At 32.5% G+C, this 18363-nt stretch overlaps 1 protein-coding gene across 1 annotated transcript in view; it reads left to right on the plus strand.

Moving 5' to 3' along the window:
• Window positions 1-5304: 5304 nt before the first annotated feature.
• LOC110995634 (nitric oxide synthase) overlaps window positions 5305-18363 on the plus strand; it is a 36930-nt gene continuing 23871 nt past the window's right edge. Inside the window, exon 1 of the mRNA XM_022262891.2 lies at window positions 5305-5628. Within this exon, the coding sequence (XP_022118583.2) occupies window positions 5428-5628 (201 nt within the window). The 5' untranslated portion in view covers window positions 5305-5427. The remainder of the gene's footprint in view (window positions 5629-18363) is intronic.

Genomic DNA, 18363 nt, shown 5'->3' on the forward strand with positions numbered 1-18363 from the left:
TTGTTTCTTTCACTATCCCTATTCATCCATCCCTAGATGACTCCGTCTCTACGCAACTGAATTATTAGTTTGTTAATATATATAAACGAAAATCAGGTCTAGAATATGCCAGCATTTTTGGTCTAACATGAAATATAAAAAAAAAGTATTAGCTATGAAATTAAATTCTGAACTTATCTGATTTATGGTATACAGTGATTAGTGGTATATGGCGCTTTGTATATGCGCAAGTCGATCTGGTAAAACATCTAGTGATTAAGAACGCACATATAAACCATCACGACTATATTGTGATTGGTTAGCAGTGTTTACTGGCTGGTGTTGGCTAGGCAAATTACAATCAGGTTACACGTTCCAGGGAATCAATTTTTAATTTAGACAATATTAAAGATGTCAATAATCAGTTTGTACTTGTGGCATTAGTAATCTGGAAGTACTTAACGGAAATTGAGTACGTCATCAAAGTAAAAACCAGTTACAAAAATAACGGACACTTAAAACGGGTTAAAGTGAAAATAGGCCAGTCATATTGACCGCGATTGTGATGACAGATAGGTCAATGATACCCGTAATTCGAATGGCCAGTGGAAAAGAAAAAAAGGGACGACGTCCACCAGAACCCTGGGATGCCGAAGTAAATAAGAGCGGGGAAGATTGAAAAATAGTAAGGTAGATGAGAGACAAACGGAAGAATTTGGAGAAAGCTTTCTTTCCATCGGAGGTCGTATACATATTATAATCTTAATATATATATATATATTTCTTGTGTGCGTGTGTATGTGACTGAACTCCTCCTAAACGACTGGACCGATTTAGACGAAATTTTTTGTGTGTGTTCAAGGGGATCTGGGAATGGTTTAGATTCACAATTTTGTCCGCTGGACAATGTTTTTTAAATTAATTTTCAATTTATTAGTTGTTGTTGATTTTGGAATGTTTTACATTGGATCCGACAGACGAATATTCGAATTTTAATTTTAGTCTGTCCCGAAATTTAAAAAAAGTTTTGTTATCATTGTGTTATATCGTGTGTGACCATGTGCTGGATCGTTAGATATTGTCATAACATTTGAATAATAATTTTCATCAAAATGGCTTATTAAAAATTGAAATTTTGAAATTAAAGACGTGTAGACAGGACAACGTCTGTCGGATCCGCTAGTAATAACATAAACCTAATGTAATCTTTATAATACTCGAATACAGGCTATTTTTATTATATTATTCCTCAGCCAGACTATATTATAGACAATCAACAAGGTTATATCTAATTTAATATCTGATATATGAGTTATCTAAGTTAACTCATAAATAAATCAATCGGCGGTTTAAACAAACAAAGTTATCGTATTATGTAAAACTGTTGAATATGGAACATTTACTAAACGATAATGGACAAAACAAGAATGTGGTTTTAATGCAATATGCAAACCGTATTACATATTTAAATAAGGTCGCAACTTATGAAGCCGTAGTATTTTTCTTCGAAAAACCATAATGAATTAAGAGAAGCTATTAGTAAGAACTATTATTATAAACGTAAATAATTGGGAATAACCTAATGCTTATTGCGATGGAAAGAACACGTATAAAAGAAAAGAGATGATTTAGATATATGATACAAATAAATGTACTGGCTAATAGGAAGACAATACATAACAAATTGCTTCTCTATGAACAACTGATAAGGCCTGTGTGAACATATGGCAGTCAGCTTAGGGGCTCTTTCATTTCAGAAAAGAGCAATTTAAAAAGGAAAGATATGGTTGCAGTTCAAGGTTCTTTGAGACTTTGTCAATGAACAAGGATCTTCGTTGGAATAAAGTCCTAAATACTGTAAAACGGCTTGTTTCACTTAAGGCCCTATCCCAGCATAAACTGTGTCATTGTCTCTGGGTGGACTGAGAGCTGGTGCACTGAGGCGCGTCGGCCCTTAACAATTAGTTATGTAAAAAATTACATTAATGTAATCTTATCAATGATTTTTCTGAAATAGATTACTTGGCTTACGGTAAAATATATCGTGTCAATTTAAAAATCATGTTCTATACAGATAGTTGTCTTTAGTTTGTATACATAAAGTGTATAAATATATATTTTGCTCTTTTCTTTCACAGTCAAATTTGGCCCTATTGAGTATAGGCAGCCTCCAAAAAAAATATTAAGCCTTTATTACTGACACCCAGTGTAATATATATAAACATTATTTTAGCTACATAACCTAACTTAATCTAAGACATCACATGTGCCGGTGCTTGTGATCAGCGGGTCCTGTGACTTATATGCCTCTCCTACTGCTTCCATTCTTTTCTAATGTTAGCTCTTCTTATCCAAGTCTCGTATTATCTTTATATCGTCTGCCTGTCACTTGCTCTGTCTCCCTCTTTTCTTTTACTACTGAAACGTTTAAATGATCGTGTTCATCGGGGTAAATAAAACAAATTCACTGAAAGAAATAAACATTTAAAACTATACAGTCATAAAAATACAATCAGATAAGCTCGCGAAATTTTATTCGGGACTGGAATACCCCATATCTTGAATTAAAATCTGACATGGTTTTCCAACCGGATCCGTATGCCTTTCTGACACATGTCATTAAGCACGTAGACAACTGTCAATCAAATACTTAGAAAAGGTGAGTGAGCTCAAGAAATCCGGAAAGTACCTGATTTGGATTATGACGTAATGCAGTTAGAACGATATCGCGGGTCGCTCGTTTTCCTTCACAGGTTCGTCCCATAACCCATTGTAGTGGCTCTGACACATTTCGTTGTTATTCCACTATTACTGGGCCTAAGTTTATTGTAACATCAATCACAATGAATAAAACTTATGTCTTAATGTTTTATTATGTTTTGACACTACCTTCTAGTGTTCGAGATACCGTACTTGCATATTCACTACACTAGGCGTCATATAGAAAAAACGTTATAACGGTTATGGCACACAATTAAATGATTGATGATTATACGATTCTAGCGATCCTTTACCTACCTTAAAGCAGTGGCGTTACCCTTGGTCATGGTTTCAGGTTTCTATTTTAGTATACTATTTAATTTCTTATTGGTACTTATTTATTTATTTAATTTGTAATCTTGCAGCTTATATACCTTATTAAAACACTTAGACAATACCGAGAGCTAAAACATACCTATGTGTGTTTTATCTATATAAAACAATATATATGACACAGAAAACATGTTAGTACATTAATAGACAAAGATGCATAAATAAAAACTAAAGAGGGTTAGTAGCAGCTTGCTTTAGCTGACTAAGGTCTAAGGCACTAGACTTTGACTTAAGATCTTTAGTCAAAGTCTAAGGTTTCTCAATGATGGTTACATTTACCAAATGAACGAGAGTTAACATCACAATAAACTTTAACTCTTCCTCCTCATATCTTCTAATATTTCGTATGTTTTATAAACTATCTACGTTTAATTTATTTAAAAAGTTTGGTTCCTACAGTAACATTATATTGCTATGATTATTTACTTTTGAGCTTTAAATTATTTCATCACCTTTCTGGAACGTTATTTTTGGTTGAAATTCCTAGCTGATGGAAATAAATATTTATATATATTTCTGTGGTATTTATATCTAAGACCATATTACGTAGGAATAGTATATAATATGAATAATAAAATAATCTAAATATATAAAATGCTAAGCACGCAAGAACTTTAAACAATATATTTTTCGTTATGGCATTTAGAAATAAATAGGCATGCAACAAATTCTATGAGTAAATAATTTAAAATATTTTTTAATATAATAATATTTAATAAAATATTCCTTTTAAGCATTATTATAAAAATAGTGGATGCAGCTGGTACCGGTAATATTGTTGATGTTGACAGGTTGAAACCTATAATTGAAAATGATTAGTACTACATATGTACTAAAAACTTAATAGAATTCTATAGGTTCTAGACAACACAGCACACTCTCTTCAATCAAAGGGCATTGATCAGATTTGTGAATCTGTTTCATGATCATTTTTAAATCTAATAGGCAAGTAGGTGATCAGCCTTCAGTGCCTGACACACGTCATTGACTCTTTTGGGTCTATACTTACATGCCGGTTTCCTCACGATGTTTTCCTTCACCGTTCGAGCAAATGTTAAATGCGCACATAGAAAGAAACTCTAGGCCAACATTTTTCAAAAATATATATTCCATTGTAATATTATAAATGTATTATTAAAGTCATATCTATTTCATTTGAGGTTAGAAAACAAATTCTAAATCAAAATGCTCCACATTTATAGATTGTTAGACGATAAACTATCTACTAACAGAAAATTGATTTCACGTTATTGCATACAATAGGAGATAATCTAGCGACGCCATCACTATAAATAGATTTCTTGATATCATAAGTAGGTCTCACCGATTCAATGCACTAATCTCCCCTACATTAATACACCTTTGTTTTACGCAGCAGTGTTATACTAGAAAGTCATTTTCAACCTTAGAGAAAATCATGCACTTGAACACTAGAGCTACTAAGACCCATTGTTATTTCTATGGAGGTAATTAATATTTGAGTATACGGCGCTGAAAAACGCCGTGGGTCCAAGAACCAATAGGCGATGTTGCGGATACAGAACGCTAATAATAATAATGTCTATAAAATATGCAGAATTGTGACACCCATAAATAGGCTTTCAGAAGTGGTATTTAGTGTGTGAAAGTAAGTAAAACATTAAACTAAATCTACAAATTTTGTAAGACTTCGCGTTTATAATAACTATCTCTCAAAAGAAGAACACAATTATTTACATACATTAATTGTACAAACTTATAATGTATGAAGTTTTGTGAGAAAATAAATAAAGATTATTATTATTATTCGGCTATTAATAAATCTAATTAAATATCATTATGGTCTTCTTAATAGATTAGGAAATAAGTACTCTGTGCCTAGCCCATATTTTTCGCTGTATAAAAACCAGAACCTTCTTTTTTACACGCTTTGTCGGATTACCACAGTAACAATTATTTTACGAAATACATAAATTAACTTAATATATAAAGGAAAAAACTACGAAAGACTAGGCCGTATGGTTGAAAGACATGGCTTGCCTGGCCTGCGCCATGGACGAAAAAAAAAACAAACAATTCGTAAAAACAATTTTTGTCGCAAATGCTTCTTATATCTTACACATAAGATTACCGAAATCAAAGAGAAAGATACGATCCGTATACATGACATTGAAAATTTCATGACGTATCGCGACTTGTTGATATTTTTTTGCTGGTTATTTTGTGATGTTTAGAGCGACCTTAGACCGGTTGTCGTGATTATAGTCAGTCTGCTTCGAGTCTTACAACCGTTTACATATATAATATGCTGCAACTAATCACACAGTTAGTTCGTCACAGAATCAAGTGATCATAACGTCCATAAATATTTTTAATATGGAAGATTTTGACAATGTTGATAGAGTAACTGTGAATGGACATGGGTGTCCATTTAGTGAAGTGAATAGTGTGAATGAGAAGAAAGTGAAACCGAACTTACGTTTGAAGGTTTCGCAACCTTTAAGACTGAAAAACCATCTATTTTCCGACGAGAACATCGACACATTACATTCGCACATCGAAGATGTCACACATTTTGTAAGTATAAACAATTTCAAAATAAAGTCTAAACTTTAAAAAATACTGTTTTATAAATTCTTCTCTTACATTTACGGAAGTGAAACATACTTTTAGTTTAACATTTTAAATAAAATATTTGAGTATTAGAATTTTTCCGAACCATACCCTAGGGGCAATAGTAATAACCTTCCGTTTTTCTTTTGAACGTGATCTATAAAAAATTCAACAGACATCTTAGAATGAAAGTTTAACATCATGTAAGTGCTACTTTAGTGTATACATATTATTAAACGTAGCAAGTGTGAAGATTTATATATATATATATATGTTTAATAACGGATAAAAAAGCGAATTTATTATATTATTAACTCCTTACTTTAAACAATTGTGCGATTGTCAACGATAGACTGATTATTTTATTCTTTATTCAGTAGTTATTGTACAATCTAGCCACGGCTAGGAAACGTGTTTTTCTGCAGTTCCACTCCGGTAAAAATTAATTATTAACAAACAAATACTACAGATTAAAAATCATTTTTATATGAACTAGTTAGTTAGTTCACGTTAGTATTAAGTGCCAAACAGTGAGTCAAAAACTAGAACACAAGAACAGAGAGATTCCCTTTAATAGAGACTGTAGATGTTATTGGACACTTTATATTAAATTATATATATTAGAATTACTATATGTACAATTTGTTCAAATATGAAATATACATAAGGAACTCATACTCAACGCTACATTTCGATTCTGGATATAACCCAGACTTCGTTTTGGAATTTGATTGAGTTAATTAGATTCGATTGCCATAAATGTGTCTTCATAATCGAGTGTATTATAGGAATTGGTGGTTGGTAGTGAGCTAAGTCTAAAATTAAATAAATACCTGATCACACGTTTATATAAGCAGTTTTATAAAATACTTCAAATGCCATTAGAAGGTTTCTTCGAAGTATCTCAAAGAATGGATCGTTAATCAAGAGTATAACATAATGGCCTTTCGAGAATTAATAAACTGTATACGTGTATACGTAGAATCTATGACATAACAATAGATTTTTAACAGCGGATACATGAACTTTTTATGGTTTATAGTGAAATCTAAAATGGTCCTATGACATTTTTTTGATAGCATCACGTATAAAACTTCAGTCGAGTTGGTCTGATGACCTGATGCTATTTTAATCCCAAAGGCACCAATTATTCAATTCAGTTGTTTTATAGTTAATTAATAAAAACATCGCAAGGCAAAAATATTATCTATTAAAAAATATGGAATATTAAAAATCTTGATGCTTGATGCATTTCCACAAGTCATGGTGTGACCAAAAACTGCTCATTAATATACAATTGATACGTAACAGATAGCTACTACATCGATAACAAAATATAAACATAATTTATTCTGAAACCGGACATTTTACGCAGTCTAAGAAAGTCCAAGAGAAAGAAAACCATTACATGTGAAGAGGTTCCGATCGACGGTACCGAAGGCATCTAGGATATAGGATAACAAAAAAAAAGTATAACGTTAAATGTAAAACATCAAAGTTTATAGTACAGGAATATAATTACCAGTTTAGTTACATTCGCAAATATATTGACAAGAATTGCATTATTTATAATTAGTTATATAAAAAATAAATCGGTGGCGCTAAAACCTCTTTAGGTCCTGGCCTCAGATTTCTGAATTTGTTTCATGATCATTTTTAAATCTAATAGACAAGTAGGTGATCAGCCTCCAGTGCCTGACACATGTCGTCTAATTTTTGGGTATAAGACATGTCGGTTTAACATAGAAAGTCCATAGGTACACAGCCGGGAATCGAACGTACGATCTCAGGTATGAGAATCGCACGCTGAAGCCACTAGGCCAACACTGCTTTTTAATTAGTTATATGGTTTAGGTTTTAAGTTTTTACTTGTTATGTTCATATTGTTTTTAGTTTAGTTTTTTATTGTATTCCTATTAAGTTACTGTATAAAAGAAAATAAATATATTAAATAATAACTGAAACGCCTCAAGATCTAGGTATATAATTCATAGTAAGCGGTTCTGCCCATCTCTTTGAATAAATAGTCCGAATCGAAATGCCCCTATACACCCACTATGCGGGGAATGCGTTTGCATTTCCAGCTAGTTGACAAAAAAGAGATAAAGCTCTCCTATATTGAAAACGAAGTGTTTTGAATGAATCATTTTCCAGCCTAACTTTTGCATATAGGACAGATTTTCTAAAACTAAGTTAATATTAAACTCTGTGTACACAGGGAATGTTCTTCATTATGTTATAGCTAATAAAAATACACTCAATGACAAGGTTTGATAAAGTTTGATATTAGTGTGAATGTTCGGGAGTAACCTAGTATACAGGGTTTATAAACATAGAGGCTAACAAAATGATCACAATTTTCATCTTTTTCGGTAGAAATTGTCTAAAATAAAAAAAATCTATTGACTTGTGAAAATTATTTATTAACATTTATCTTAGTAATATAAAGCGTGTTTTTCAAAAACACAAGAATAAGTGGTATACAAATGTAAAGTTAGAACAAATAACTTCTCATTACAGGTAAAAAGCAACCAATATCTGCGATTATGATACATAATAATTAATATACAACAAAAGTACTAATTATTTAAACGAAAGCATTTCTTTCTTATTCTCTTGTAAATTCGTGCATACAATATCAAACTTATACAAATAGGTTTAACCAATTTCATGTTGCAATGAATTTTTTATCACATCATGCAATCGACCTCATTAACTGGACAAAAGCGTAGCACCGTTATAGTTATTATAATGATATTATCACAAATCGAAAATCAAAGCAACAAACCGTTTACTAGCAAATCTTTCACGTGTTACGTTCATGTCAATCTTAAACTGTAAGTTATAATTGGTAGAGCCTTAGGCTGTAATATGCTTGATCATTAAACTATTAACTACTTAATGCTATAACTCCTAGATAGGTCAGAGTGCGTCCACAGTGAGTCTCCATCACGTTCGGTCTTGAGCCTCATATTTCCCCTCGCTCAAAGTCTTTCTGACTCTCTTTGCCTCATCTGCATCTGTACGGCGCCAGGTTTGTCTGGCGCTGTCTTCTCCTTTCCTCCTTCTTTTATTTCGGGTTTCAATCAAGCATCTGATTGGGAATATGAAACGAGTCACCTGTATACAATATATCAATACCATCTTTGTATCGAAGTAAGAAAACTCAATGAAAAAAAAAGTATTATTAAACAGAAATATTGCATATTACATGACACGTGCAATAAAGTAAATCCGTGGTATTGCAACCTTTCTAGGTCTCAGATTTCTTTATCTGTTCCATGGTCATATTTTTCTTAATCTAATAGGCAAGTAGGTGATCATAGACAGAAATACCAAGGGCGCACAGCCCAGGGTCGAACCTCACGATCACAGTGATGAAGGTCGCACGCTACTAGGCTACTAGTCTACTAGGCCAATATCACTACTCGCACATACAATACTCCATTCGGTGTCGAGACCCTTGGTCCGTGGGGTCCTAGCGCTATTAGGCTTAGGGAAATATCAAAAAGTTTAGTCGACATCACAGGAGAACGAAGAGCTGGCAGCTACCTCGTACAAAGAATTAGTCTAGCTATTTAAAGGGGGAACGCTGCCAGTATCTTCGGAACCTTACCTAAATGGACTCCTTTTAATAATATATTTAAAATATTAAATTTAAATCTTAGTCATTAGGTATATTAATTCAAATACTCTATATATAAAATAACTCTATATACCTATAACGATCGACGACTGCTATATATTTAGAAATGTTTATAAACATTAGTACATTTAAAGATTTTCCAAACAATAGTGGCGTTTAAAAGTCAGTTTAATCAGAGGTATTTGATGTACGTGGCTAATATTAGATCTGAATTACAAACAGTAGATGTTTGGTTATTACAACATTGACAGAATTGCTTATTTTAGTAACTGTACGTTGGTGGTTAGTGAAAAGTATGAACTGAATGCGCAGTAGGTTTTGTTTATAATTCAATTAGTTCGCATTAATCTCCTCAACCTGACAGGATTGCAATTCAATAATAATAGCATATTTAAAATAAAAAGAGCAGTGTGCAAATTAAGTGGCCTAGTGGCTTCAGCGTGCGAATTTCATACCTGAGGTCGTAGGTTGGATCCCGGGCTGTGCACCAATGGACTTTCTTTCTATGTGCGCATTTAACATTTGCTCGAATGGTGAAGGAAAACCAACCGACCCAAAAAGTCGACGACGTGTGTCAGGCACTGGAGGCTGATCACTTGCCTATTAGATTTAAAAATGATCGTGAAACAGATTCAGAAATCTGAGGCCAGGGCCTAAAGAGGTTGTAGCGCCACTGATTTATTTTATAATGATAATAATAATAATTTATTGCAAGAATAAGGTACAAAAATGTTGGTACGGTGCAATCGTTAATTCTTATATTCTGCCACACTACACTGCCACACTGCCTTTTCTTCTTAGTTATGCATTCTTTACTTTATCGATTCTTTTGGTCCCTATCTTACATTGTTCCATTGATTGAACTGCTGCGCTCACTAACTACTCTGTTATTGCACATGCTATATTAAGGATTTTTATTTTCAATTTTGGAGGTATTATGTTTATTATTATACTAGCAGACTCGGCCAAGCGTTGCTGTGGCTAAGGTTTTTGTTATATTACATAGTAGTAAATTAATCAAGGGAAACCGTAGGAGAACTTATGTGAAACGTTGGTACCACGACACGGACCTAAACTAAACTACCTTTAACTCAGCGCCATCTGTTAGAATTGTATCAAATAATAAACAAATGTTAATGTTATCGTAATTTTAGTAAGGATGCCTATTTTTTTTGAAAATGAAATATGGCCTATGTCACTCAGGAATGATGTAGCTTTCCAACAGTGAAAGAATTTTTCAAATCTGCCAAGTAGTTTCGGAGCCTATTACATTCATACAAACAAACAAAAAATCAAACCTTTCCTCTTTATAATATTAGTATAGAAAAATGTTTCCATATTAATATTAATCAATTTGAAAACTTAAACGGCTATACATGTGAACTTGTACATTTTTTTTCTTTCACTGTCTCGCGGAGCAAAACTGCTGCAAAATGCACGACATAAAACTTGCAAACCAATGTTCATGACTGGAAAAATATTTCTGTTCAACACAATATAATTAATGACTAAATAAATCATTTGTAGTGTAATTATTTTCGGTTCCTATACTAGATTGGTTATTAGTTTCTAATAATCCCTCTTAGCTCGAGAAGCCAATACGTGGTCAGATTCCTAACTGTTGTATGTAATTCTAATTCAATTATAAAAGGTTTCGTAACGATGACAAATCTAATATACAATATAAGTTACTGCAATTTGTAAGACCTCAAATAAAATTCCTTAGACAAAGTTAAAGTGTAAATAATGTCAATTATACCCACACATGGTACTATCAACAAAATAGTCAGCATCTTATAATAAAAATCTCGCATTTCGACCCTTATTTGCTTTCCGTGGTCTTTACAAATTATTTATTGTTCCCTGCAAATAAATCGATCAAAAATCGGTTTTGGGTGCTTTCTTACTAAATGAAAACGGGCAAACTCCCCTTAATAATGATAAGTGACAATGCATCATCAAGTATTTATGGTGCAGAGTTAGTTTGATTTTCCTTTGTATGTAAATAAGAATATATAAAACAAATAAATAATCTTTGCACATCTCATTAATGAGACTACAAAATTTCTTGTACAATGTAACTTATTTACATAAATACAGTGTTGTGGGAAGTTATATCAATTCATTCTCTGGCGCATAATGGACTGGTATATACCGTTAGCAATTAAAAATACACATTGCTGACTGTACCTGTACGAGTAAATGCTAGTTACAATGAATTGACGAGTTCCGTCTACACAATGTGATAATTTTCACACTTAAAACACAGTTTTTTGTTTTAAAACCAGTCATCTGAACATCGTGCTAAACAGTTACTAATATGGAAGACGTAATTGGTCGGTAATGATGATTGTGAAATAAATTTAAATTGTCACCATACAATCGTGAAGAAAATTGGATCGAAACTAAATTAAGTAAATGTTGGCGTATTTTTGATCCTCAAATTTTTTTTAAATATATTTTTTCTTTGGCCGGCGTCGGAGGTATTACTTAACTCTTTCCCCTCCTTCGGTCAAGCCAAAAAGCTGTCAAGGCCGCAGAGCAGACGAAAAATAATAAACGGCAAAAATAACTGCGTCGTCCATCTTCCATTTTGTTCCCTTTGGAGTAGAGACTCTTGGGCCGTGGTTTTAAGTAAACAGGCGCAAATTGAAGATTTAAGTTGGCGCCTGGTAGACCAGAGACTCGAGAGTTGGTGCTTATCTCTTTCAACGAATAAATATTGCGAGAGACCGTTGCGGCAGGGACCAAACTTATTAAACTTGTGTCAATTTTGCTATTTATTATTTTTTAATGATTGCTATTTAGGTTAAGAGAATTGTAAATACTGTATATCTGAGAGCAGTGTCAGCCTAATATAATGACTTTATCGTCTCTCTTTATCTCATTACTGGTAAATCCTCGGCTGTGGACCAATGGACTTTCTTAATTTGACATTCGCTCGAATGGTGAAGGAAAACATCGTGAGGTAACCGGTCGCCTAAAACCCAAACAGATGACGGCGAGTGTCAGGCACAGGTGGCTGATCGCCTATCTATTGCCTATGATTGACAAATGGTCATGAAATAGATACATACATTTTTCAGACTTTGAGACACTGAGACCAGATTTATGTTTCAGCTGTATTGTTGCAAAGACAGGCAGCATTTTTCTTAACTCTTAATCTATAAAGATAGAAGAGACTATGGGAATCCATCGTGATCCTACTCCTCTGAGATCAGTCTCGTTGGTTTTATTTCTTTAACAACACTAATATTTTTAAGTCATGTTTTTATGCGCAAATAACTCTAAGAACAAAAGACATTGATTTATTTTGATGTAGTAGATTTGACATACGGAAGAAATATTTTTCGAGTCTGAATTTTAAGCCTTAGATACATTTCTACAACACAGAAGGTTGATTAAAGTATAAAATATGAAATAGCTAGTATAAAGCTAATTTTAAGCATAGCTTGATACTGAGCTTGTGTTTTGCTATATCGACATTCCATAGTAATGATTTTTATTAAAAAATACTTTTACTTTTAAATTGTTTAACTGCTTAATATTAGTATTGTTTGGGCTCACAACCATGTGTTGAAGGGTGACGCAACCGACTTTTCCAAAGGCTTCGTGGGAATTAGCCCAGTCTTGTGTTAATTTTACAACAAAGACTGCCTATCAACAATTATTATAATGAAGTCGGTTCCCAACCCTGTAGGTACTATTTTGTATGGTGTGATTCGTTTAATCGATTCAACAGAGATTACGAGTTTGTCTCGAAGAAACTTTTAAGCAGTGAGCATTCACACCCTTAGTCTACTTATAGTTTTGCCATGTATAAAGACTTAAATATGTTGCCTAAACTCATAATGATTGCAATGCAAATATACTATTATATTACACATTTTATTATTATAGTATGTACTAATCAATTTGTCATAAAAAGAATAAAAGCCATACAATGATTTCTAGACCAGTATCTAAGAGTTATATAATTTATAAGTTATATATTAATACAGAGACCTTGATGCAACAGAAGATTCATAGATAGCATCAGAACCAACATATAGGAACATTTTGTAGTCCTATATAAAGCTTATGTTGGGTAAATTAAGTAATATATCTATACTAATATTATAGAGAGGAAAGATCTGTATGTTAGTATGTATGTAACAATCAACTCATAAAATAGTTTACCGATTTAGTTAAGAAATTATTTCACCATTTGAATGCTACACTGATTTATATAGGATTTTTTTATTTCAAGAAAAAAAGCAAGGTTACTCAAACTACAATAATGTTACATAAGGTATAAAAAAATGCCTATAAAATATCTAACAGCGCTGTGAAAACTTGATAGAACAAAAAATATGTTACAGAATATAAAAGAACATATCAATATCTACAAATAACGAAATAAATAAATGTCCGTCCGTGCGAAGCCGGCACGGGCATAAAAACATAGACTTATTTACAATAACAATTAAATTTTGGGAACCCTAACACAGGTATATTTACTTAAAAGGGTTCCCAAATCTTACACTATGAAAAGAAAAATGTACCAACTTAAATGAATAAAGACTTATTATTATTATTATTATAATTATTCGTAGGAAATTAAGTTTGTTGTAACTTCCTATGTACGTAGATTTCCTTTGAGTTTATAAGCAGATAACCGTGGCATAAATCACGACAGAATTAGATGAATGGATCGGATCTATTTGTAACTTCGATGACATTTACATACATTTGACAGATCAACGGTTTGATTACTATGACTATGATAGTCCAATTATAACGCTTAGACTCAGTCGTTATGACTTATATTTTAAAATAAATATATCTAATTTCATATGCCTTAAGCTAATATTGTTGATAATAAAAATATTATAATTCCGTTGGGATAAAATACGTGGTTTTTTGGTAATTTTAAGCCTTCTGTGTGTGTGTTTTTGGGTTTAAAATATTCCACTTAATTTATGCACATATAATTAAAATTATTAATATCACGCCTAACCACTGGTCAAACACTGGATCACTAAGTTTACGGAAAAAAAATTAATAAAGAATAAACGAACTTTTCGATATAATTGTGTTCCATACAATTTCTTAACATTCTGTGTCGAATTAAAAATATTTCCTTAAGTTATTTATATTATGTTTAGATAGAAAAAAACTAAAATAATGATAGCAAAATATAATAATAGGAGTCAAATGGTCGGTATCTTCTAGTTTACGTCAAAACGCGAGTGCACGTGGGATTAACGTACATAATTTATTTACGCAATCATAGAGATAACAAAATGTAATAACAACAGTAATAGCTATCATAAAGTTTTATTTTTGAGTTTCTATTGAATTGGAATGTACTGAAACTTCTGACAAAATGCAGTTGTCAAAATCATCAGAAATATGCTTATTTCATCTTTATAAGCGATGATTGACTATGTTTTTGTCACATTATTGATTGACTTATTAAGGGTATTATTTCACAATGTACTGATAAAGTATCTAATGGCTATGCAACACATAAATTATTCAAAAGATAAAAGTTCCGAATGAGAAACTTCGGGTTTCATGCCGCATAGTGCTATCTGACAGTCGTGAAACGCAAAAATAGTGTGCAATGTCCTACCAATAAGTATTAAATAGCTTATTTGGAACTAACAACTAACTAACCGGACATTGTGAAACAGACCCTAAATATCGTGAACTAGTGGCATATTCAGGATGATGTAAAAAGAACCACACACCTACTGCTTTACACCCTTTTTAGGTCTGGGACTCAGATTTCTCTATCCGTTTCCTGATCATTCTAATAAGTGATCAGCCTCCTATGTCTGACATACGCCGTCTACTTTTTGGGTCTAGGCAAGCTGGATTTCTTACGTTGTTTTCCGTGAGCGAATGTTAAATATTAAAGAAAGTCTAAGCACAGCTGGCAATCAAAGCTAAGACCTAAGAGATCATTTGCACATCCTCAAAGCCAACGCTGGTCTCAAAAAATATCCTCGTAAAGCAAACAAAATTTAATGTCTCTATTTCAGAATGTTTAAGTACCTAAGTTTAGTTAAGCAACTTCATTTTATATGAGACAGACAAACAACAAACATAACATTTATTACAAACAAAACACACACACATAACCACACAAAATAACAATCATCAAAGAAAAAAAATTAAAATGAGATATCAGAAACAAAAAATAATAATATAATTTATTTTCTCATTCGGCTCATTTCAAATGTGTAATGCGTGTGTGCTGTGTCTGTAATTGGCCCTGGCTCATAACAAGAGAGAGTTTAAGTATACTAAATGTTAAAAAAGTTTATAGTAACTATAACCTTTAATGCTCTATAATCTAGAAGTCTTAGAAAAAATTGTATTATATTCTGTGTTGCCAAGGGCAATGTACGTAATTAATACATAATATTGAGATAACAATCAATTCGACACCCGCCAACAGAGTCGCATGACCAATCTGCAATTACGTCGGTCACCCGGATGCGGGAAATACCTTAACGGTTTATGTATAGTGTGAGTTTTATTGAGTTATTCGTTTCGTTCTCGCTTTAGTCTTAGTTGAATATTGATGTAATACCTAATAATATGATTTCATTTGCATGTAAATTTCATGTCTCAATATGTGTATACCATACAATTGAACTGTAGCCTGGTTGATGCCCTGCTGCTAGAAAGCAATGCAATTTATAAAACACATGTTTTCTTTTTATAGAACAATGGCTGAGGGATTGCAAAATTGTTGCAGGCTCTCAAAGAATTTGTATACTTTTTTCGTGAGGGATACGTTGAATTGGTTCGGACATACTTCTACCACATAGTGGTGTTGTGTGGCGTTTTTTAATATATTAGAGTTTAGAATATATAAGCTTAGATCATGTTTATAACATTTTGTGTCTTAAAGTTCGTATTCTGTAGTAATTGATCGAGTTTACTAGCGAACTCTTTCAGCACAATAAAAGGTCGATTACGACAAATACCTGCTGTGATTTTGCAAGTAACTTGAAAGTTATTTACCGAACCGTCGTACATTATTAATAGCGAACTTTTACTAAAATTCAGGGGTGAAATACGTCATGTTTCGTGTAAGTCTTTATCGTCTACGAATGCGTGTCGACATTTAAACGTCAAATCCCATGATAGACGCGCAAGACCGGTTCTGCCTCCAGCGATTATCCGTATAATAAACTTTATGACGTCTACTTTGCGGAATGAATTTATATTAGACGCGATTTGAAATTCTTATCAATCATGTCTTTGGTGACGTTGATTTTAATTTGCTCTATCGAATTGTATCACCAAGCAATTAGAAAGCTTGGAAGGCGGACGTAATAACCACGTTTACCAATACGAACATACATTTTATGTACTAAAAGAAAACTTTTTGTAAGCACATAGGTCACAAGTACGATGCCGGCCTTTGAAAGAAGAAACAAATCGTAATGATAATTATGGGACGACATAAACAATGCTTGTGCTACTAACTGTTATTTCTCCTTCGTTTGTAATAAAGAGTATTAATCATTAGCGTAATATAGATTACACTAATGATAAATAAATACATTATAATTTTTGGGCAATTAATATTTTGAATTTGGCACCTGGTAGATAGTACCATCGATCCCAGAGTTGTTGATTTCCGCTCAACAAATAAGTATCGCAATACAGACAAAAAAAAACAACACAGACACAGGGACCAGATTTCTTCATTGTTTATTTATCAATTATTAATTATTATTATTCCTATTATCTATATTAATTGTGAATACTACTTATGTGTTGGAGATATTTTGTATAGTAATGTAAATATTACAGAACTATATACAACAAAAAAACTTTTTCTTCTTCGTTATTTCAATGACAATGACAAACATTGTTTTCGTTTAAAGCTTACATATGTAAGTACGTGTACGGATTTATGTAAAGATATATTATTCGCGTAGAGCAGTGTTGGCCTAGTGGTTTTAGCGTGCGACTCTCATACCTGAGATCGTAGGTTCGTACTCGGGCTGTGCACCAATGGACTTTCTTTCTATGTGCGCATTTAACATTTGTCGAACGGCGAAAGAAAACATCGTGAGGAAACCGAAATGTCTTAGACCCCAAAAAAGTCGACGACGTGTGTCAGGCACTGGAGGCTGATCACCTACTTGCCTATTACATTTAAAAATGATCATGAAACAGATTCATAAATCTGAGGGCAGGACCTAAAAAGGTTGTAGCGCACTGATTTATTTATTTTTTTATTTTTTTCGCGTAATATTTTTTTTTTCAGTAGTTTCTCAGTTATGTAATTGAATTAATAAAAACTCTTAGGGCCTGTTTCACAATGTCCGGATAAGTTCTAAATAAGCTATTTATTACTTATTCGTAGGATAAATAGTATTTTTGTGTTTCACGACTGTCAGATAGCGCTATACGTCATGAAATTCGAAGTATCTTATTTGGAAATTTATCTTTCGAATAATTTATGTGTTGCATAGCTATTTGAGACTTTATCCATACATTGTGAAACAGGCCCTTATAAATATAGACATTAAAAACTTTTTGCAGGTAAAGTGAAGCCTATATTAAATCGTAGTCAATATTTCAAGGGATTGGAAAGTAAAGCTTACAATAGAACGCTCATTATTCAACAACTTGAAGCTCTGTGTCAAAGTATAACCCTGAAATAGGGTTTACTGAGTTTAATCATTATTTATGTAGAACTAAGGTTTTGAGACTTAAACCACAGTTCTCAAAGTCTAAGTGGTAATTGACTTGATTAAAAACAAGATAATTTCACATTACTTTACATTTATTTGCACACATAACAGAATTTATTTATACAGTAATTACAGACTAAATTATATGCTAGTAATGAGTGCCTTGGGCCATCTTAGGATAACTTTGGTCAAATTTCCGGATTGGAAAAGAGTACTAAATCTGAGAATTAAACAAGTATGTAATAGTATGTTTTGACTACAAAACAATTACAAATCACGGGATCATATTTACTCAAACATATATTATTTAAAATAAGAGCGAATTGAATCGCCGACCACCAGTCG

This window comes from Pieris rapae, chromosome 8 (assembly GCF_905147795.1).
Source record: "Pieris rapae chromosome 8, ilPieRapa1.1, whole genome shotgun sequence".
In the NCBI taxonomy this organism is placed as follows: Eukaryota; Metazoa; Arthropoda; class Insecta; order Lepidoptera; family Pieridae; genus Pieris; species Pieris rapae.